General features: G+C 39.2%; 1 protein-coding gene across 11 annotated transcripts in view; it reads right to left on the bottom strand.

The window, feature by feature from the left end:
• Window positions 1-23,277, bottom strand: part of ACACA (acetyl-CoA carboxylase alpha) — a 281,626-nt gene that overhangs the window by 98,023 nt on the left and 160,326 nt on the right. For 10 of the 11 annotated variants that reach the window (XM_087440845.1, XM_087440847.1, XM_087440846.1 and 7 more), the window contains 7 exons: window positions 17,449-17,472; window positions 14,657-14,800; window positions 13,776-13,872; window positions 12,282-12,389; window positions 7,380-7,436; window positions 7,088-7,132; window positions 116-157 (listed from right to left, as the gene is read on the bottom strand). In XM_087440845.1, the coding sequence (XP_087296971.1) occupies window positions 116-157; window positions 7,088-7,132; window positions 7,380-7,436; window positions 12,282-12,389; window positions 13,776-13,872; window positions 14,657-14,800; window positions 17,449-17,472 (517 nt within the window). The remainder of the gene's footprint in view (window positions 1-115; window positions 158-7,087; window positions 7,133-7,379; window positions 7,437-12,281; window positions 12,390-13,775; window positions 13,873-14,656; window positions 14,801-17,448; window positions 17,473-23,277) is intronic. The other variant, XM_087440844.1, reaches the window with a different exon arrangement.

Below are 23,277 nucleotides of genomic sequence, written 5' to 3'. Positions count from 1 at the left end.
GCAAAAGGAAGCTCAATTAGAGAAAGGAGAATGGCAAGAAGAGCATATGGCAAAGGTAAGCCACTCTCGGGCTTAAAAATTAAAAAAAGAAAAGGAGGAGGGAATCAATTCTTACCTTATCCCTTGCTCGGAATGTGAAAAATTTAGGGAATTCTCTCTGTGTTAAAGAAGGGGAAAAGGTGTCAGTTCTTCATAGATATGGCTCTTTGGGGATAAACACATAGTACAGAAGCAGTCAAGCGACTAGAAGACAGTTTCCTAGAAAACATGCTCCTTACCTAAGCTTAGCCCAGGGAATATGAGTGATGTTCTGGGTAACCATCACTTTGACCCCACTTCCAAATTTGAGAATCACCACACTATTAACCTAACTTCAACAGCTACCCTCTCCTAGGGAAAAAAAAAAACTAGTATTTTTTCATTTCCTAAATGAAAAAAAAAAATCTTCCTAGGTGTTGCTCTTGGCACAACCTGGCAAATAAAACCAATACACCCTTACGCTGAAGCACTGCAATAGTAGTTAGACTGATTTCCCAAGTTTCTCCTTAAGAAACTCTTCAAACGTAAACTACCAGAAAGCAGAGAATCCCCAATTCATGTTTCTTTCCACATTCACACTAAAGTCAATAATTGCAAGGGTTTAAACAACATTTAAAACAAAGAAAAGCACAAGATGTTATTTTGGTCACTACCACTATATGTATAGGAAAGAATGGGGTGGAACTAGTGAACTTGTAATCATTTGGTCTTACTGCTCTTTTGCAGGGCATTACAAAAGAAAGCAACCAATTTACTAGAACTTTATTAATTAACAAAGATGAATTCAATTAGCAGAGTCCATTAGTTTCTGAAATTTAACTTATTAACACCAAATACTCCTGTTTCTCGGATGGGAAGCTCTACTGGCAGCGTTGGAATCAAGTCATTACTATTTGTCTCTATAGGAGGTTTCATTAGGCATCTTCTTCATTATGAGTGCAATGTAATCAAACACTTATTGGTACAAGGCTGAGAGACCAGGACTAGCTGCCTAAATATCCCTCGATGAGCTTTAGGAACCATGAAGGAAACTTGAACTGAAAGCCTTCTAGGTGGCAGGTGCTCTCATGTGTTGTCCCCTCAAATGCTCTCAACAACCTCTCGAGGTGGGTATTATGACCCCATTTCACAGCTGAGAAAGCCCTGACCAAGTGATACGCCAAGGATCACAGAGCCAGAACATGAACTTGGGTCTCTCTAATGCCAGAGCCCAGGCCCTTTCATTTCTACCACCCCACCTCTCAAGTGTAGGGCATTCCCTTTCTATTCTTGTTATAATCCAAATTCCTTATTTAGAGGACTTTTCTCTGATGAAACAAAAAACGGAAATTAAGACCACAAAGAAAAAAAGCAAAAAACAAAGCAAAACTCATGCTGAAAACTTGTGGTTCTTGAATTTACTGAGAGCTTCTTGAATACTTTCCACAGGTATTATGCCTCGCCCTCACCTTAACTATAGCTTGCACAGTTAATAAATTTTTTTACATTTTCCTTGGCACTTTACTGTAAAAGTGCATTTAACAGGATTCTAGGAGCTTGTTTAGCAAGCCCAGGAAACCCCTTGTCCAGGCTTTGGTCTTTAAAAGCCCTTTGAAAGTGGATTTTACACAGCACTGATTTTTTACTGGTGATGTTTTCCTTCTAAATAGTTCTCTAATTCCCCTGAATGACAGTGAGAACATGGGGATGACTTCAAGGTTAAGCAGTAAGATGTTCGGCTGAGTTGTCAGTAGATTTCATGCTCAGGGCTTTATCCAGTCTAGTTTGGGTTTTATTTTTGAGGGGTATGGCTTTCAGGGCATTAGCTAAAAAGTAACAAAAGTCAAAAAAAGGACAGGTAACAAAATCCTTCCATGAAATTTTCTGAAAGGAAAGTCAAGGGAGGTGATAATACAGTTTTTTAAGCACAACTCTTCTATTCTGCCATACTATTGATTAACTAGTTAATTAAAATACTTATTTCATACACGATTTATTCAAGCCTGTAGAGTTGTAGGATCAAAATCATTTTCCTTCAAAAACACAATAGGGCCAGCCTCACGGCGTAGTGGTTAAGTGCACGTGCTCCGCTGCTGGCGGCCTGGGTTCGGATCCTGGGTGCGCACCGACACACCGCTTGTCAGGCCATGCTGTGGCGGCGTCCCACATAAAGTGGAGGAAGATGGGCACAGGTGTTAGCTCAGGGCCAGTCTTCCTCAGCAAAAAGAGGAGGATTGGCATGGATGTTAGCTCAGGGCTGATGTTCCTCACAAAAAAAAAAAAAAAAAAAACCCACAATAATAGTAACCAAAAAGACACTTTATACCACTAAACCAATTAAGAAAATTTGTAGTAACTGAGAGCGTGAAAAACAAACAATCTGAATGGAAATACCTTTACTACAAATAATGAAAGAGACTGACTAATTCTTGGCAGAGGTGGGAAAAGACTACCAATCAGAAAAACCACTTTCATTAAGGTTAGCTAAGAAAAGGTGTTATGAGATGATACAAGTAAATTTTTTTAAACTTTTGAGTAAATTTTTAGCTCAATTTCAGCATGAAGCATTCAGAAAAGGAGATGGCAAGAACTTCTGTGCAATGAGAAAGAAGGATTAATGAGCAATTCTTTGGGAGATATGGAAGTTCAAGGACTTTTATAGAAATCACCTCTTTTGGCACTCAAAAATCACAGAAACACAGAAAAGAAGAAATCCAAAAATCTGGTCCTATAGTTTTACTAAATTCTTTCATCCTACCTCATCCTCATACTGCCAATTTTTCCACTAACAGTATTCATGCTTATTCCATCACTAATGTAATTGCTTTTCAGGCTTTCTACTAGTGTTATGGGCAAATATCATAAGTGAATGTACACAAAGAAAAACCCTCTTAGTGTTCTGGTACCAAAAAACAAAAGAATGCAACATTTCTCAGGAAGGAATTATACCCCTGCTGTGTTCTAATCAGCCAACCATCATCAAGACAATCAAAATAATTTGCCTAAATTAGCCAATCAAGACACCCTGCAAATCAGAGAATGTAAAAACCTGCAACAGAAAACATCATAGCTGATTATGATACTAATAATCGTGTTAAAAACCTAATGAGATGAAGAAATTGGAAGCTTGCTGGTGCAATTCTCTTTTACCTCAACATGCTGAGAACTAATTATATAGACTGTAATTAAAACAAAAACCCAAACCAAACCTTCTGAAAAACTAATAGTTAATCCACTAGCAAAGAAAACTACCAATTTTTCCAGCTTTACTGAGATATTAATTAACACATCAATTTTGTTTTTAAAGAAATGAACTACTAACCATGATAACTAGAGAGTGGGCTCTTCTTTCAGGCCCAAATAATCCAAAACATTTAATTTTAAAGTGGGAATCACTCACATAAAAATCAGTGAAACTACAACTACCTCCTAGGTGATTTACAGCAGAATTGATAAAATCGCATGAAATCTTACAAACAAGAAAGAAAAGGAAACTTAACAGATACAAAACTGATGTAGAATCTCATCACGGTTTTTGGACCTAATGCTTTTGTTTAGGTGGCAAAGGATAAGAAGAAAATATGCATTTTAGTATCCTTAACAAAACTTTGCTGAAAAAAATATGGAAAGCTTCAAAAAGTATAAACTTATATTCCAATTAAACAGCACCTTCTGCTGCACTTTTAGAATTCTAGATCTGAAACGTGAGTGGAACCACAGAGACTTAATACTACATAAAACTGGAGAATGGCAGCTTATATAGCTGCAGAAATTCAGAGCCTGTTCTTTTGCTTTCAAGGCTTTAATCTTTTTTTATTTTAATATGAAGGAGATATTTACGAGAATAAGACTAGTTTTTCCTCAAACTTTTTGTTTAAATATCAATGTTAAGCAGCTATTCAGGTCCCATTATGGGCTCTTGATTTAATTAGATGATTAAGGAAACAGATGACACCAAGCCTCCTTAATGCTGGTGAATACCGCCAGCTCAGAACAGTCTCGATGTAGAGTCAAGAGACTAAGGCAGCAGCAGACATTCTGGTGGGCAGCTCTCTGGGGACTGAGGTGATTAACAAGGAAGTTTTGGAAATGCTTATAGCCTTCACTGGCATCTGAATAAACACTTAACAATATACATACTCTCTAGGAACCTCTACTCTGGCCCTCATTCGCCTTGTTCTGGTTCTGAAGCAGTCTGAGAGATGAAAACTATGCAACAGCACAGCTGCTTCATTCCCTACCAGCCAACATTGCTCTTGAACCAAACTTGGTAACCTTCCTCCTCTCCTTGCCCCCTCATGTGTGCATTCTCTCTTCTATTCAATAATATAGGGATTTCACAGTGTAGAACAGGGGAGGCTGCATACATCACAGTGGATTACCAAGAAGCCAGAGAGATCAAGGGATTCACCTCTAACACTCCCAGAAAGCTTCCTCTTTTTCACACTACACTAACTACGGGGCAAGCACACATCAGATGACATGACAGAGGCTAAGCATTCTTCATGAATGGCAAGCTACCACCAGCAGAGGAACTCATAGCAGCACCAAGACAGTGAGCCCCGGATTTGTACAGCTCCTGCCAAGGCCTCCTGGTTATTGGAGATCCTGGCTGGAGGCCACGGATAGTTGCTTGTCCTTGCCCCCTGCGTAACCACTAATCACTTCTAAGGGGCCGATATAAAAATACCCCAATTCCTCTGCCATTCAATTCTTCAGAGCAAATCCAGTTCACACCTAAACTTTAATGTTCTTATGTCCTAAAGCAACCTTTCCTATACTCATGACAAATCAAGTCTCTTGATAATTCAACTGATTTCCCACTTGATAACATTATAAATAAGAAATGGACAATGATTCCCAGGGAAGACCCACTTCTGGGCTCATTTCCCAGCAGATTTTGCCTATACATGTCCCTATTTAACCTAAATCCAGAAATATTAGGTTAGCAGGGAGAAAAAAAATTGTTTTAAAGCTGTAAATAGGGCTGGCCCCGTGGCTTAGCGGTTAAGTGCGCGCGCTCTGCTGCTGGTGGCCCGGGTTCGGATCCCAGGCGCGCACTGACGCACCGCTTCTCCGGCCATGCTGAGGCCGTGTCCCACATACAGCAACTGGAAGGATGTGCAGCTATGACATACAACTATCTACTGGGGCTTTGGGGGAAAATAAATAAATAAATAAAATCTCTAAAGCTGTAAATATTACTCTAGGATATGACATAGATTCAGAGATAAGAAAGTTTTTTGTATGTATAAAACACATACCAAAAAAAAGACTCTGAGAATTCGTTTTGGCTTTTTAAAAATTTTAGTGGAGAGTTTTAATTTACCATGGAATACTTACTATAGGAAACCTGTTAGTGTGCTATGGACATGAAGACTTCATCTGAACCATTAGGAAAAAGGAAAACAATTTTACAAATTCTGTACTATTCCCCAGATTATGTATTATTCCAAAATCAATGGGAAAAGAAAATCACGTTAACACTTAAGAACCTAGCCCAATATTCTTCCCAAATCCAGGGCCTGGCTCTGGCATGTCTACCTTAGTTCTGATCAGCATCTACCAGCCATAGTGTTTATTCATGGGCTCTCCTATTCTATCCCCAAGTATCAATTTTATTCTCTAAGCTCCGGATTTTTCTTCCTAAAGCCCCAGTGTTCTCTTTAAGCTCCTCATACTTCTTCACTGCCTCCAGTTTCCTATCTAAAGTTATTGACTGATACATATCTGCACTCTGCTTGATTCCCTGACATCAATAACACAGGGGAGTTGTGCAGTCCACAACATTTCCTAAAGCATTTCAGAAAATCTTAGCTCTTTAGTTTGCAGGGTAGGCTCTCTTGTTTCTCAACAAGGTGAACTCTGAGAAAGAAAACAAAATGTCAAGTGCTAGAGACCTAATAAACAAAGGAGCAATAAAAGCAATCACACATAGGTCCTTGAGTTTAGAAAGTCCTTTCCAGAATCCCAAATGTTATCTTCATTATTGCAAATGAGTAGGACTTGAAAACTAACTTAATTATCTTATCTGCTAAAACAAAACAAAATTCTTATCAGGAAAATTAAGACTTCCTAATATCCTCTGGAATGTTAGTTAGCTACATTAGGATCAATTTTTAAAGAAATATTTTCACTACAATCAGTCATTTTAGAGAATGACACATTGATTGCAAACTGGACTTTTGGCCTTATTGCTATCATCATACTAGGTATGATCATATAGGTATACCAGTTCAGATAGCAGGCTATTAACTTAATTCTCTTTTCAATAAAACTTTTAATCTCATAAATATTAACAGTTAATTCAGTTACATGGGAGAACAAGCAACTTAATGCTTAATTTTCATTTATTTCCTGCTCCTAGAATTAATATAAGCCAAAAACACCAACTTGGACTCTGTTAAGGAATTTTAAATAATAAATGATTGTTTCTCAGAATTGAGAATTCTCAGTAATAGAATCTGAATCCATCTTTTGTAGAAGCCAAGGCCCCAAAGCGCAATCGGCAGTTCTTGATTATCGATTCACTGTGTGCAGAGAAGAAATTACTAGTTAGCTCCTGCTTCTACCTTACTCATCTGGATAAATGCATATACTCATTCTTAACTATTTCTCAGAGATATATTGAGAATTCATTATAGAGGAAAAAAAGAAAAAAAAACCTTTAGCTTGAACACTCTATAGAAGAACTGAATATTCATTGTGATACTTTCTGAAAGAAGAGGGAGCAAACGTCAGTGCAGCCCTTCTAAATAACTCACACAAATTCTATGTTTAAATAATCAGTGGCAAACAGATAAAACAGTAAGTCATCGGGCCGGCTCCGTGGCTTAGCGGTTAAGTGTGCGCGCTCTGATGCTGGCGGTCCGGGTTCGGATCCCGGGGGCGCCCCGAGGCACCACTTCTCCGTCCAGTGTGAGGCCGAGTCCCACGTACAGCAACTAGGAGGATGTGAACCTATGACATACAGCTATCTACTGGGGCTTTGGGGGGGAAAAACTGAATAAATAAAATCTTTAAAAAAAAAAAACAGTAAGTCATCTTTCATTTTTGTCCTTTTACTTACATGAAATCTCTGATCCACCTCATAGTTGACCTGTTTTCTGAAATCCTTTCAGATGAAAGACAGAAAGGAAGGAAAAACAGCAAAAGCTGGAAATTAGTAATAAAATTAAAAACAAATTGAGTAAAAGATGATGAGTTAAACTAATGTTTTTTCTTAAGTTTATAGGGAAAAAGAGCTATTTCTCTTCATAAATTTTACAAGTAAGCATACGATTATAATTCCATTTTTTATTTTTAAAAATTCTAGCAGCAGCATAAGAAATATTAGAGAGGTATAATTTGCACACCAATACCTTTTGTGCAACCAGGAATGTAAGGCGCCGGATCCCATGCTCAACCAGGGTAGCTTTCTACGAACAAACATGTAAAACACAAGACAGATGAGATCTCCTTTCATCCTAAATTTTACCCCATTCGATCCTCGTAAGGCAGTGGGCTAAGCACCCTTTCTGGATATCTACATCTTTGCTTAGTACCTTCAAACTTGCAAATAAACAAATCTCAACCTGGCTCCTGGGACTAAGTCTTATGGAATAGGTTTTATATTGATCTGGAAAAAGATGAGAGAGAAGTTTGTGGAGGAGAAAGGGTCATATGAGGTCACCTAAATTCTCTAAGGACTGATTCACATCAAGGTAGACCTTAACACAATTTCTGCTTATAGCAATCACACTGGTGGGCAAGTATTTGAATGTGAAGATTAATAGATACAGAAGCTAAGAGATATCAAGTAGAGAGAAAAGAAGGAATTTCCTAAAACAGAAAATTCCGGTCCTAAACTGCTGTTTAGATTATTAATCTTACCTACTATCAGATACAGCATTCCCAGAATTCAAACTAACAAATCCTGACCTTTTCAGTTCTTCTAAAACATTTCCCCCCTACTTTACATGAAGGTATTTTTTAAAAGATTCTCTTTAAAAATTGTTAAAATCAATATTTAACAGGCTTTTAAATTTAGTGATTATTCATATCTCCATTTGGCATAGAGGAGCAGTATATTAGAAGTCAACAGAGACCAATGGTTTCAAGACAGCCCCTTACATGAGTCTTGGGCCTTTGGATCTAAGCCTTCCTCTATCCTGTACTGCTCACTTATCTTAAAAGGCAGAGACAAACAGATTAATGAATAGTAAAAGACATGCTTTTAAAGGTCCCTAACGAAGACAGACTACATGGTAACAAGCAGAAAAGCAATACTACCAGTTGAATGACCTGAGAAAATATACGAATAATAGAAATAGAAAAAAAAAAGTAGACACTTACAACCTACACCCAGACTTTAATTTGATCACATTCCTTGTTATAACTCTAACTAAAAGATATGTTCATAAGCCAATTCTTAACTTTCATGATATTATATATTTTTTAAATCCAAATTGGCCTCCCCTTATAAACAAGCACATTCCTGGGCCATTTCCTCCTATTTCTCCATTTCTGCTATGGCATTTGCTTAGAAATAAAATTAATTAACATCATAAGCAAAAGATAACTAGAAAAATAAATTTTCTAATAATAAATTCCCTGGTCAAATATAAATAGATTTTGGTCTAACCACATTTAAAAATGATCTGTACTTGCATCATAGCCACTAGTGTAACTAACCAATATCGATACTACAATAAGAAAAAATTGTGTTGAAAGAAAGAGGTGGCATGCAGTGGGGTGGTAATGGTTCTCAGTCTCTCAGTGTGCCCAGGAACAGAAACATTTCTTCTGACACCAACAAAGAATTCCCCTACAGCCAAGTCCTTCAAAGACAAGCATCAATAGCTATGTTCTGGCAAGGGAAGAAAATAACTTTAATAATGCCATGATTTAAAATCAAAATTGTTATTGCTTTTAAAATTCCACAAGTGGCTGACAATAACGGCAGAGCAACAGGATTCTGATTACATTGTAATAATGCGGGTCTCACAGCAAGTCCACAGCTATTACCCAGCGATTAGGCGCCAGCACCTGGAGAAACTCCATTTACACTGACGGCTGCAATCTCCTCCACAAGTCATTTACAAATATATGATCCTAATTTCTATGAGAGAAAAAAAAGACATGCTGGGACTAGAAGATTATTTGGACAATTTGGATCAACCTATTTGATAGTTTAATGTGTGCTTTAAAAAAAAAACTTTTTCTAAACTGCTAGGAGCATGATTATGAAGCGAAAAACAAAACTAGTTATCACTTTAGCTTTTTTTTAAAATTGCTTTTCCTTCCTTTCCCTTTTATATTTTTTTCAAAACAAGGAGGTGAAGATGGCAAATATTCCTGGATATGCACGGTACCTGACACAGTTAATAGCTTCTCTAGGCTTGGAATGTCGGCACAGGTGGTACCCTCACCCTTCTGAATAGCCAGAGGCAAAGTCAGTGGATTTCTCTGTGCCTCAGTTTACAAGTCCAGTAAAGGAAAAAAGTAATTTCTTATTGCCAATTAATGTTACATATATATTTAGTGAAAATGAAGAAACTGTCTCTTTAAATCAACGTATGATGATATACAACACTTAGATCTGAGGGTAATAAAAAGCCTAAAGTTGAAGTCAAAACAATCAAACATGGGCAATCAACCTAGTGCCTCAAAACCTGGGAAGAAACTTTCATAGATTATTTCATCAAGCAGCAGAGTTAGCAGCCATGCACAAGACTAAGACTCTTCCAACTAAGGTTGCCTTGGTCATTGGTCTCAGGTTAATTTTATATGGTCACTAGTGAAGGGCAAGAAGGAAAGTAAATTTCTCTTCTAAGGAATAATTTCCAGGCATATCTCCTACTTTCACTTCTCATGAAGTACCTTTTCCCCATGTTGGCCACTGCAATCTCACAGTCAGTTTACGTGCTATGAGAGCATCACGGAGTAAATGCTAATACTCATGTTAAGCACAAAGTTACCATCTTTTCTTGGCTAACTACCATTAGCATTACATGATGTGAATGCCTATGGCACTGTTTACACTGCTGAATTGAATTTAAAAACATCTACGGAATGCTTGCTTTATAATAAGCACTATGGGCTGGGTGCTTTCCATTCAAAGGAAACATATGGGTCTTGTCATTATGGGCAGTTGAAGAGGGGTGCTTTGGCATCTATCATGTATCACGATGAAATGTAACTGTAGATTATTGTTTTGAGCATGCCTAACCAGTCCCCCCAACTAGATTATAAGCATCTTCAGGGCTAAGAATGTATTATTTACTAAAGTATCTAGATCTGGGCCCCTAGAGCTGGCATCAAAGCCTTAAATTCTAGTCTTTGCTCTACCATCTACCAGCTGGTGACCAAAGGGCCTTAATCTCTCTGAGCTTGAGCTTTTCCCTACATGTACAACTGGAATAATTCCTAACTAATCTAAATCTCATGGGATTGTGGTAAGGTGCAAATAAGAAAATTCACATGGAAGTTCTTTATAAATAAAAAGTGTTATTATTCCTAATAAATGTATGCTGAATGGTTAGAAATTCAAGGGAGAAAAATACATTTTAGTCAGGGCTACTCAGAGAAACCCTGGTAAAACAAGTGAAATTTGAGACTGTTCTGAAAACAAGTAGGAGAAAGAAAGGAAGGAAGGAGGAAGGAAAGGAATAAAGAAAAAGGAAAACATTCCAGGTGAGGGGCAGTAGAAAAGATGAAGTACAAAAGGTAGATGAGACAAAGACTTAGATCTTTTCATGGAACAGCAGAGGCTAGCTTGTTAGCCTTCACTGATAGGCTGATGTTAAATATCAAGTTAAGGAGGTATGTTGAAGGTAAGAGGGAATTAATGTTGAGTTGGAGAATAACTTGGTAAGGGGGCATTTTGGACATTTAATTTTTGGTGGTGAGCAGAATGGTCCTGTTTGGAGGGGGAGAGTAAAGGAAGATAGCTCACAAGGATACCTGCAGCAGTGTCGCAGGTGTGAAGTGAGTAAGGGTTTAAACTTGAGAGATGGTAGTGGGAATTAAAAAAACAAAAAGAAGAAAGGATAGGAGACACTGCAAAGAAAAAACTAACACACCTTGGTGACTGACCAGATACAAATAAACACGTACAGATGGTAGATGGAAGGGAAGAACAATGGATGGCAAGGAAAAGGAAGAAGTCATGATTTTTGAATGACTGGGGAGAAAGGGTTTGGTTGTGTTGGGGATCAGAATTGGCCACCCCAAAATGCGTCTCTTTCGCATAAGGATTATTTGGGGCTGGTTACTTTTAAAAACTGCAGACATGGGAAAAACACTGAAAATCAAGTAGAAGTAGAAGTTTCCCTTTGTAAGAGAAATTTACATTTGCAAGGGAGATCTCCATTTGTAAAGATGTCTCCCTCTCTGTACCAGGAAGAAGGGGGAATGACTTTATCTCTAGAAACTCTTATCAATGCAGAAGGCAAGGACTTAAATCTACATAATAATCTTACTCTTGTTTACTGTGCTTCTCTGGTCATCTTCCTGTAACTGACTTCCCCCACCCCCAACATGCTCCTTTGTCTTTAGCTGAAGATAGTATTTAAGGTAACAGCCTCAGTCATTTTGGCAAGTTACCCAGTTTTCCTGGGATTCTCCCATGTATACATGTTATAAAGCTTTGTTTGATTTTTCTCCTCTTATTCTGTCTCAAGTGAATTTAATTTGTAGCCCAGCCAGAAGGACCTAGAGGGTAGAGGATTTGCTTTCCTCCCTTACAGTTGCCTAGATTTGTTTTTGTTTTGTTTTGTTTTGGGGGGGGGGGTTGGGGGGGTCAGAAGAGGTTAAAGAAAATGATGGGAATTCAGGTTTAAACTACAGAGTTTGATGTCAACATGAGATATCTAAGTGACATAAAGTCAAAAAGTCTAACTGATATTTTCAAGAGAGGGGAGGGTAGGACATAGAAGAGACCTGAGCAGAGTTTGGGCCTAGACACGCAGAGTTAAGTCACCAAAAAAAAAATTCAGCAGGTGACTGGAAGTTCAAGACTGGAGCTCTGGGAAAGATTTAGCAACACAACTTCCCTTCCTTAAAATATTTTAAATATTTGAAGTCTATATTTCTTGACATAAAAAGGTATTCATTATATAATTAAATCACTTTGGAATTTTACACCTACAGGCAGAACTATGTTAAAGACATAGTGATTATCAGTGATAGGCCTTACGAGTAGCAACTGATAAAAGGATGGATATGACACACAACCAGCAGGAAATGGGCCATCACCAGTTCCCATCCAACTGAGGACTTACATTTTGCTGGGTGAACTCTCTGAACATAGCTGCCAGACTGTCATCCTCGATATCACAGTCAGTCTTGATAGCCACATTCAGAATGTGAATTGGTTCGTCCCTGGGGACCTGCAACCCAAGAATACAAGACAAAGAAATTAGGAGGCCGGCTAATACAGAGTCAGAGAGAAGTTACAGCGCTTGGTAGAATACCTGAAAAAGAGATACACCCCACAGGACATTTTGGTTTGCCTACTAGTACGAACAAGCAAATTGAAACCACCACACAGCATCCACAACGAAGACTAAATAAAGTAAAACACCTAACTTTTAAAAGACAGCAGCAAAGGCATTAGCTAGAGGTAGCTCGAAATCTTGACTAGACATGAACTTGAAGACCACTGTCTCAAGTTTTTCACTAATAAAACGGGAATGAAACTATTTGCCACATTTCTTCACAGAATGTGAAGAAAAATGAGTGCAAGAAGCCATGTGCACATATTCCCACATAATATATTTCCTAACAATTTATCAAACAGTGGAAGTATCAAATCATGGGAAAATACCTGGTAAGGAGAAAAACAGAATGATTTGTTTACTGAGAAATGAAAAGGCAGGATTTAATAAAAGGACAAAGTTTTAAACAAAATGCCTATTTTTTCCTGCTATCTTTTAAAGATTTTATTTTTTATTTATTTTTTCCCTCCAAAGCCCCAGTAGATAGTTGTATGTCATAGCTGCACATCCTTCTAGTTGCTGTATGTGGGACTCGGCCTCAGGATGGACGGAGAAGTGGTGCCTCAGTGCGCGCCCGGGATCCGAACCCGGGCCACCAGCATCGGAGCGCGCGCACTTAACCACCAAGCCACGGGGCCGGCCCTCCTGCTATCTTTTAAAGTCCATCATTCCCTGAAGACTACAACAGCACCACTCTGCAAATACACAAGCCATCACTGAGTAAGAATTAAAGCAACCAAAGCTCAAGTCTTTGAAACAACATTCAGAGATCCAGAGGCAGCTCCAATGGATATAGCTGAGCCCATTCTACACTATGGATTCCAAGATTAATACAGGTTATTTTTTAGGTTACAATTTATATTCCATTTGTTTCCAGAAATACTTTGATGAGGCATAGAAAATTAAATAATATAGAATAAAAAGATGAATTCTCCCCTATAACGTGCCAAAGTCAGAAAGATGGTATAGGGGCCAGCCCAGTGGCACAGCGGTTAAGGGCGCACACTCTGCTGCAGCGGCCCGGGGTTCACAGGTTTGGATCCTGGGTGCGCACCAACGCATCACTTGTGAAGCCATGCTGTGGCGGCATCCCATATAAAGTAGAGGAAGATGGGCACGGATGTTAGCCCAGTGCCAATCTTCCTCAGCAAAAAAGAGGAGGATTGGCATCGGATGTTAGCTCAGGGCTAGTCTTCCTCACAAAAAAAAAGAAAGAAAGAAAGAAAGATGGTATATAGTACAAATCCTGTGTCTGAAAGAACAAAAGGGACACTGTACCTTGTCTTCATCATATAGAGACGTGTGACCTGCCTCAGGGAATGTGGGGCTTTGAGGTGGGGAATCACAGAAGCAGCCCATCACTTCATCAAAGATCCTGAAAAATACCAGAAAAACACCCACCATGAAAATCCAAGAGGCAGAAAACCTAAGTGGCAGGAAACTAACACTGCCATTGCCAGCTCAGTCTAAAAGAATAATCTACCCTACCCTGTGCTCAACAGCCAACTGAATAGAATCACCAGTGGCTAGAGGTGACATGCAAAATTTCACCAAGTGGCAGAAATTAGGAGGATGGATTGTTTAAACTTTAATAAACCATATATATTTTTTCTTTTTAAAAAAGAATGATCTAAAGCTCTTTTATTTTTTTCTTATGTAAGATATGAGTACTGCTGTCATCATCGGTCTTAAAATAACAGAAAGAGCCTGGGACTGGAGCAGTGACAGACCAATGTAATTACCCCTCCCCCTAGGGTAATGCATCAGTATACATCAAGAGATAGATGCTGAATGCATTTAATCAAAAGATGTATCGTCTCTGGTGGGGCTCACTCTAGTGTTGTGTTTAATTTCTCCTGACATTTCACTCATCACAGAGCAGACAGCTTCTTCTGTTAGCTCCTAAGGAAAAGATGTTTTTTTTTTGTTTCTTTTTTTCTGGCCAGGCTCATATAACAAGTAGAGGCTTGTAGAGTCTGAATGAGAGGTGGAAATGGAAGGACATATACCTCTCCGAGGGCGTATACAGAAAGGGCAACATCTCCTTAGCTGGCTCATGGCTATTCTGGGGACCTTTATTCATTTGGCAGAAATCTGAGACCCCAAAACAGAGATGCCCATGGCTCCCCTTGTACAGACACAGTTCCACAGTGTCTTACCTGACAAAATCTTCAAAAGTCCGAAAAGAGACCATTCCGCCCATCCTCTGACATGGTGGCGTGAAGGAGTTGTCCAATAGCACATCGCTGACACTAGCTACATGAGTCATGCCATAGTGGTTGAGGTTGGAGGAGAAGGACATTCTAAATGGTAATCCAATCAAGTGCGTTAGACAAGAAGGGTAGGAGCAAGGATTGGGAGAGTAACGATAGGGAAAAGGAGCTAGGAGGAAACTCTGAGGTAGGGTCAGGTTGCAGAGCAGATTTGGTTTTTTACCCACTGTGGATAAGGCTGTCTTGCTAGACTCACATTAACCTTTTCATTTGAATTCCACCCAACAAAAACTATATTTTTACCACTCCAAAATTTCTCCAAACAAAAATTTAAGGATTATCAGGAATTTCCTGACAGTTTTAATACAACATTATGACATGTCTAATGAGTGAATAGCACATAGGGTTAAAAACCATTCTGCATCTTCCCCTTCCCTAAAACATTCCATCTTTTAAAAGGAAGTAAGCATGCAAGTGAGTTGTAACGAGGCAACACATACGGCATTTTTCTCTAGGAATTGTAATAGATTAAGTAGTCACATATAGATAAATACATGTACAACAAGTCTAAGTCACTTGGAATGGTTTAGTAAATCATTATAAAAAACATTATTTATCATACAGAAACAAGCCACAGTCTATAAAAGGAACTTTACTGAGGTATTTACTTTTTCCTTTAATGGGCTGATAGAGATAGCAGTTACAAGGATTATAGCTCCTCCCTTTTTGAAAGAGACATTTTTCAACCCCAAATTGCAAAATTTCCTTTTTATATTTAAACACTTTTATACCAAAGTAAACATTCCTTCATCAAAAGCCCTTAATAAATCTCAGCAAGATACAAAAGGGCAGAGCATAGGTCTCAAAGTATGTGTAAGCAGGACAAACAGGTGCTAAATGGAGACACTTGAAGAGAACTGAACTGATTTGTTCAATCTAAAAACATAATGATCTGTATATTCCTTGATGCACCTCAGCAGTACGTACTGATAAATAATACTATAAAGTGTTTCTGAATGCCCAGTCAATCAGGAGAGCCTGTTAGGAAGGACCAAGCTAAAGGATGCCTCCAGGACTTGCCTGACATGTCACCGGCATACTGATATGAAGCAAGGGCAGAGCAAGGCAACAGCACCTGAACTTTGGGGAGCTGCTCAAACATCTTGAAGTGCACCACCTGCAGTGTTGCAGGGGGAAGAGAGCCAGCAATGAGGACTTAAAATCTGAGTACATACTGTACTCTACTGCAAATTTTAATTATAAAAGGTAATGGAATTTTTTATGGGATGGAAGTGCTGCTCACACAGACTATAGAGACTGACACTCCAGGCTTTTATTCCTTTGGCAAATGATGACTATGAAAAAGGTAGTTCATCTTTTGACAGTACCGGGGAATAGAAAGGCAGAATGGGAGAGGAAACCATTGATACCATGAATGAAACAAACAAATGAAATACACATCAAGCAAGTCATATACATGGTGCTCACTAGAAACTGGGATTCAGAGTTGTATGAGCTCAGAAATGCTATCATCCTCTTTTCTAGGATCACCAAATATATTTACTAAAGTAGCAAGTTTGTGAGGCAGTATATCTTTTCTACCTGCATGGCATTAGACAGGAAAGATAAAAAGGCTTCAGATAACATTTAAAGGGAAACTCCCTCTGAATAAGCCAACAGGCTCTGTTTGTGGCAAACATAGGGTTAAGTATCTTTTTACTCAACTGAATCCCATGGGAAATATCCACTATTCAGTTTCCCTCACTACTATGTTCATGTGCCAGTACAGCTAAAGGCAGGCAGGAACGAACCAAGCCCACTCTCCAAGGGCAGACAAGAGGACCAAACAGAAGTCCTCTCCCCATCCAAATGGGACTCTAAAAGCTATAATCAGTTTTGATTACTTAATATTTAAAGGGAGAGGGACAAAATAAACAAAAGCCTATAAACATTTCAATGTATAATTGATCATCTACAAAGAGCTCGCCACCAACTCATTATGCTTTAGCATTTTGTGGATTCAATTCCAATCAGAGTTGCTGTCCTCTCAAACTTGCATTGTGTTGCCTTGCGTAGCTCAGGAGCAGGAGGAACTCAAAATACTAAAACATCACTTGTGTTATATTGGCCTGGAAACCTCTTCACAGGGCTACACACATCAAAACTTAAATACAGTTTTCCAGTGTTATTCTTATCACAGGTCTGAAATAGAACTTGACTTTCGTATCATTACAACGCTTTAACACTTTAGAAAAATAGCTAAGAAACTGATAAAACATGAGATCAGCTACTTCTGCATTCGCATTCCTCTAAAAGGAGAAGCAAATTAGAAAAACTAAAAACTGAAAAAATTATGAACCATTTGCCAGGATAAGAGTAACCTTAAAGGCTTCTCCACTCAAAGCCCCAAATTAAACAGAGAACTTCGCAAAAAGATGATGTTTACAGCAAAGCTGAACATCAGGCAAACAACTCCCCTATCACATACAGCTAGATGGGAGCTTTTCCACACTGAGGCTTTCAAGTACTGCTTTTTGAACAGCTGAAGAAAAGCTGAAGACATGTTTTCTAAACAGAAAGAATAATTTAGTATGTCCAAAGGGGAGCGCAGGACTCCCTAGCAGAAGACAACATATTAGCTTGTCAAGTGTAACATAGTGTTATTTTTTCCCTGATTTCACTATTCTAAGTTACAAAAAAGCTGCTTTTAATTGGAAAAGAAACTAAACATACGATACCTGTTTAGCGTGGGGATGTTCCCTCTGTAATTAAACAATCACAGTTAGTTACTGATTGGTTAGTGAAAGCCATAATAAAAGAATTGTCAGAGCAGATACAGACCAGTCGTGAGGAGCTCCAGTTTGGCAGCTCTGGCATTCAGCAGACGTAATTAAGTGCTCATTACCCTTCAACCTGCAGGGTGCCTCCAAAGAGGCATGCCTCCTGACCTACCTCACCACAGCAGCTGTTGAAGGAAAGGGTCGAAATGTATTTACCATGGAATTTTTTTTATAGCTCTATTGCAAAAAAATAATGCAGAGCAGTGATGAAACACAAGCTTGTGAAAATTAAGTTATATGATATGGTATATTATCTTAAGCTTCAAAATGAAATATAATTCTTGACAAGATTCTTAGAGAATCTTCTTTCTTGTTCCTATTTTACTAAAAACGCAATAAGGAGGTTGAGAGAAGTTGATTCCACAGCCCCTTCCACCTTAATTGCTTTCTAAGATATGTGATGAACCTACAAACTCTCTTCCAAAGAAAAGCAGCCAGTAACCTGGGTTCCCAGCTACCTTTTCTAAGTCTCTTTAACCATGTTCTTCCTCCCATAGTCTTGTGGTGTTGGGGGGGCAGATGTTGGAAAGGAGTGTACTCTGTACTATAGGAGCTTGAAGGAACTGTGGGAATGTAATTATAAACGAGTTCTATAACTAGAGTGGTATAATTTGTTAAAATTAATTAATACTTTTTAAATTAAATGAGTTTAAATCATTTAAACTTTTTAAAATTGTTATAAGCTTAAAAACTCTAGGCCTTTCATAAATAAAACCTTATCTAAATTTGGCTAGCCCTAGAATCTCCTGATAAAGAAAGTGCCAAAATCATGAAATAAAGACTAGGATAAGAGTGGAAACCGCAAAGCAAGTCTCCTGCATTCTCTTTAGTCTTTGCCACCAACTCTTTTTTTCTTAATTTGACATCAGTCATTTCCTTGACTGAAAAAAAAAACAAACAAAAAACCCCTTAATTTCAATGCTAAAGGACAAAGTTATACTTATCACCCACAATTGAGGAGTACCGTAAGGGGTTGATTGGTTGATATCTTAACCTTCTAACATTCTTTTATCAGCATTTAATCATTGTTGGGATTTTCTGGCACACAGAGGACTTAATGGGCAGAACATAGTGGGTGGTGCTGATGATATGTGGGAAGGAGGAGAGAGGGAGGAAAATGATGCACTTTCCCTGGCAGTGAAAGGAGCAGAATAGACTGAGCCGGCCATATAAATAAAAAGCTGTGACATATCACTGCACACAAACTGTATACCTCGTGTGATTTGTGAGTAGCAATACTCTCTGCATCAAACCTGTATCACAGAGTGAATTCATAAGGCAGCAAGAGTAACCTCCAAGTGCAAAAACCTGCACCTTTGCTGTTTGGATTCTTTGAGCCTCTCACTCAGGGGCATGGGTTTCATATTACAAGAGATCCTTAGTTATAATGCACCTGACCCTCATCAACAAAAAAAAGTATGCACAGGGGGCTGGCCCGGTGGCACAAGCGGTTAAGTGCGCATGCTCCAGTGCGGCGGCCCGGGGTTCGCTGGTTCGGATCCCGGGCGCGCACTGATGCACAGCTTGGCAAGCCATGCTGTGGTGGCGTCCCATATAAAGTGGAGGAAGATGGGCACCGATGTTAGCCCAGGGCCAGTCTTCCTCGGCAAAAAAAAAAAAGAGGAGGATTGGCAGATGTTAGCACAGGGCTGATCTCACAAAAAAAAATGGAAAGAAAAAAAAAAAGTATGCACAGGTTCTAGAGCAGAGGGAGGTGTAACTACACAGAAAACTAAATGTAGATGCTAATGAGAACACAAGAAAGGATTCCTTTTACGATATAAAGGATTCTAAAGAAATGGGCCACCTGCACAGTCTCTTACTATGAACCTCAGTTCAGAGAGAAGAACTTTACAACCAAAGCAAAGCAATCTCAGGCTCCATCCATCCAGGTTTCTGGAATTTAGAAACCAGTATAATCTCTCTCAACTGTTAATCAATTTCTTAAACTAATAAAATGGTCTCACTTCTTCTGTAGCTACACTCTAATCCCTTAGGGAGTCTTCACAGGATGAGGGCCAAGTCTTCAGTAGGAAAGGGCCTGAATTGAAAAGAACACCACCAAGAAATAGCCAGCCCTTCTCCATCAGCAATTCTCAAGCTCTCACAGGGAGCCCCCTGCTGCTTTGTTATAGGAATTGTGCACCATCTACACAGTATGAGGTAAGAACAAAAACTCTCAACATCTCCAGTTTTTAAAGGAATGGCCCCAAATCAATCATGTAAGAGGTTACGTTTAGAGACAGCTTATCCTCTTTGGTAGAATAAGAATCTGTAGGGCTCTAGGGGAGATGAGCAGGGAAGGAAGGATAAACTCTCTATTATTAGGTAAATACTTAGCCACGTCCATAATGACCATTTTTATGTTTTGTTACCCTATATAGGAGCTATTGGATCAATTTAATAATATGACCGATGTGGCATACTGTACACTATTGTGATACACTAGAAAGCTAGATCCATGTCTGTACAAAAATAACCAACCAAGGAAGAGACTGCATATGAGTGAACTATTTCATATATGTAGCTAAAAATAAAATAAAATCTACCACATTCCACTGCATACTCATCATGTGAAAACAGTCAAATTGCTCAACCTCTGATAAGGCAATCAAATGCATTTTCAAATACACAAACGGGATATAAATTCACTTCTCATAAAACATTTGCTGTTTAGACTATTCAAAGCACTTACGATGAGTCTTCATTCACAGTGTTTTGATAAATATTGGAATCATTTTCCTTCTGGTAGATTAGCTCCATTTTACAGATGTGATAACTGAGAAACCAAAGGGGATGCTTTCCAAGGACATTGTTTAACATGGTGTCATAATCCAGAATCTAGACCTGGCATTTTCTCATCTCAGTTCCTGAGGCTAGCATTCCACATCAACATAGAATACATTTAAAGAAGGACAAGAGAAATCCTTTGAATTCTGAGGTTCTTGGCATTAAGTCACCTCTGATTTTATTGATCTGCCTGCCTAGAATGGCTGGACAGCCTGCTTCAATATGAATGCAAAGTCAGAGTTGCCGCCTGCTAGCTGAACCCTCTTTATTTAAGGAACACTGACTTCACTGGCCGTCACAAGTTCTCCAAGCCTTTTACCAGACCTTCCAGCTGAATTCCATTTTGCTTGATTTTAGCTGGCCCTATGTACATCTTTCATCATATAAAAATGCTCCTGATTCTTTTGCCTTCTAACTTGAAGGAAAAAAAAGACCCTATATGAAAATGATGGGGATAAATGCAAACAAGCAGTGGTTACATCAAGCTGTGACTGAGAGCCAGTATAGGGCAAATCTTTTGAAATGAGGCAACAAAGCAGAATCAGAAAAGGTCGGCTCAATAACCTACTAGCAGTCACTAACAGCAGTACCATAGGGGAAAGAGCAATTTGACTGGCTGTGACCAGTGGTGGTCTCCTTGAGTGACTATATTTCTACAGGAGAATCCAAATCAAGAGCTGTAAATCACATCTGAACCATGTATTTCTACTGGCGTCTCCCCCACCACCTCCTTGCAGTTCAGATGCCCTGATTCCACTGCAGAGCTTTAGTGTACATTAAAATGATCACTGCTTCATTCATTTGCAGCCCCTCCAAAGCCCCTTCTTTGCTCTGCTGGAAGATTTTGCTCCTTCTGAAACAAGTATGCCAACAGAGCTACAGAATATTTCTGTGGCCCGCTGTGTAATTAGCTACAAACCCACAGCACAAAACTACAGGGGTTTACAGGTGCCCTGGATTCTGATTTTCCTTCCCCCTGGAATCAGCTAGTCTTCCTTGACAAGAAGGGACCTTGGGCTACCCTAATGATATATTGAGAGTTTTAAACTCGACTCTCCAATCTCACAAGTCTAGAGCGCCAAAACAACACAGCAGCGACGGGAAGCTCTGAGCCATGGAGTCAGGAAAGCACCTCGGTAAGCACTTAAACCTGCTGAGAACCTTCTCTTCGGCCAGCTGCTTGCATCCCAGCAGCAGACCACCCTGAATGAAGGAAGCACGCACTGTAGGGTTTTATTTATTTATAGCTCATTCTGGCCTGCTAACTACAACCAAGTGCTCCCACTGCTAAGAACTGCTACAAGCTGGATGACTTTCGAGTGTCTCAGTATGAGTCAAAGAAGAGTCTAATCTTTGGGGGTCAAAGATTATCAGAATTCTCAAGAATGGCAGTGGGCTGCTGATTAGTCACATGGAACACTTCTGGTTTCTAAACTTCCTCACAACCTTCTCCACAAAAAGAAGGTCCAGACGCCACCCACTGACAGCTAAACAGTGAAGGTGCCAAGCAGCCTAAACCCAGTCATGAACAAAACATGTGCTATCCAGGGAGAACACAGCCGACTTCTTCCAGATATAAAACATGAGAAAAGGAAGTGCTTGAATTAAAACATTATAACACAGAAGGCCAAATACACAAAAAGCAAATAGCAGAGAAGTTACAATGCAACTTGACTTAACTAAAGCATGGATTTCCATCTAAGAAATAGGTGGAAATAAACACCAATAAGTCCTCACCCATTATATAGGTACAGAAACATACAACGAAGTATACTTCCCATCTCCTGCATCAATTTTGATGCTACTTATTTGAACCACAGATTAAAAGTTAAAAACAATGAACTTGGGCCGGCGCCACGGCTTAGCGGTTAAGTGCACACGCTCCGCTGCTGGCGGCCCGGGTTCGGATCCCGGGCGCGCACCGACACACCGCTTCTCTGGCCACACTGAGGCCGCGTCCCACATACAGCAACTAGAAGGATGTGCAGCTATGACGTACAACTATCTACTGGGGCTTTGGGGGAAAAATAAATAAATAAATAAAATTATAAAAACAATGAACTATGTTCACTAATGTGTATTACTTATGAAAATCATTTGGAGTTTTAAATTTCATACTCCCAGACTGTCATAACACACAGAGTCATACGCATTGCCACAGAGTTTATGGGATAATAGACTTTACACGTGTTTGTATAAATATAGCTATATTTTAGAAGATCAAATACATAGGCGGACTAAAGAACTTATTTGTTTTCAGATTATTCTGAGTTACTTAATATGCCCAAAGCAAGCTAAGGGAAATCCTGAATGTCAAATGACTCTGTGAATTGTCAAAAATAAAGACATTCAGGACGATGCTTTAGTGTAATAAGCTTTTCCATCACCAGCACCAGTGAGTGATAAACTGGGGTTTCAGAACGAGAAAAATGACAAACACACACACACCTCAGGCTCTACACCCTGAGCCTCACTGGAGGAAGAAAGAGAAAAAGTAATGCTGAACGATATAGTCTGAGCTCCAGGATTAATCCATGTAAAATGTTGGTTGAACTCACTAAAGAGTTGGGCTGATGGAATCTTAGACAAGAGAATTAGTCCTAAAAGTCTGCATAATAATAAAATATTCCCTTAGTGCAGACTGGCTGTTCTATTCCTGCACCAACAAAATGACTGAAGAAACTAATTCACTTCTCCTTTAAAAACAACTGCTAACTGGCTACAAGTTACCTTTAAAAAATGACAGCAATGGGCCAGCCCCTGTGGCCTAGTGGTTAAGTTCAGCACACTCCGCTTCAGTGGCCCATGTTCGGTTACCAGGCACATACCTACACCACTTGTCTGTCAGTGGCCATGCTGTGGCAGCTGCTCACATACAAAAAGAGGAAGATTGGCAACAGATGTTAGCTCAGGGTGAATCTTCCTCAGCAAAAAAAA

Source organism: Ceratotherium simum, chromosome 16 (assembly GCF_057802395.1).
Source record: "Ceratotherium simum simum isolate JZ-2026a chromosome 16, ASM5780239v1, whole genome shotgun sequence".
Lineage (NCBI taxonomy): Eukaryota > Metazoa > Chordata > Mammalia > Perissodactyla > Rhinocerotidae > Ceratotherium > Ceratotherium simum.
This window is presented reverse-complemented; position numbering and strand designations above follow the sequence as displayed.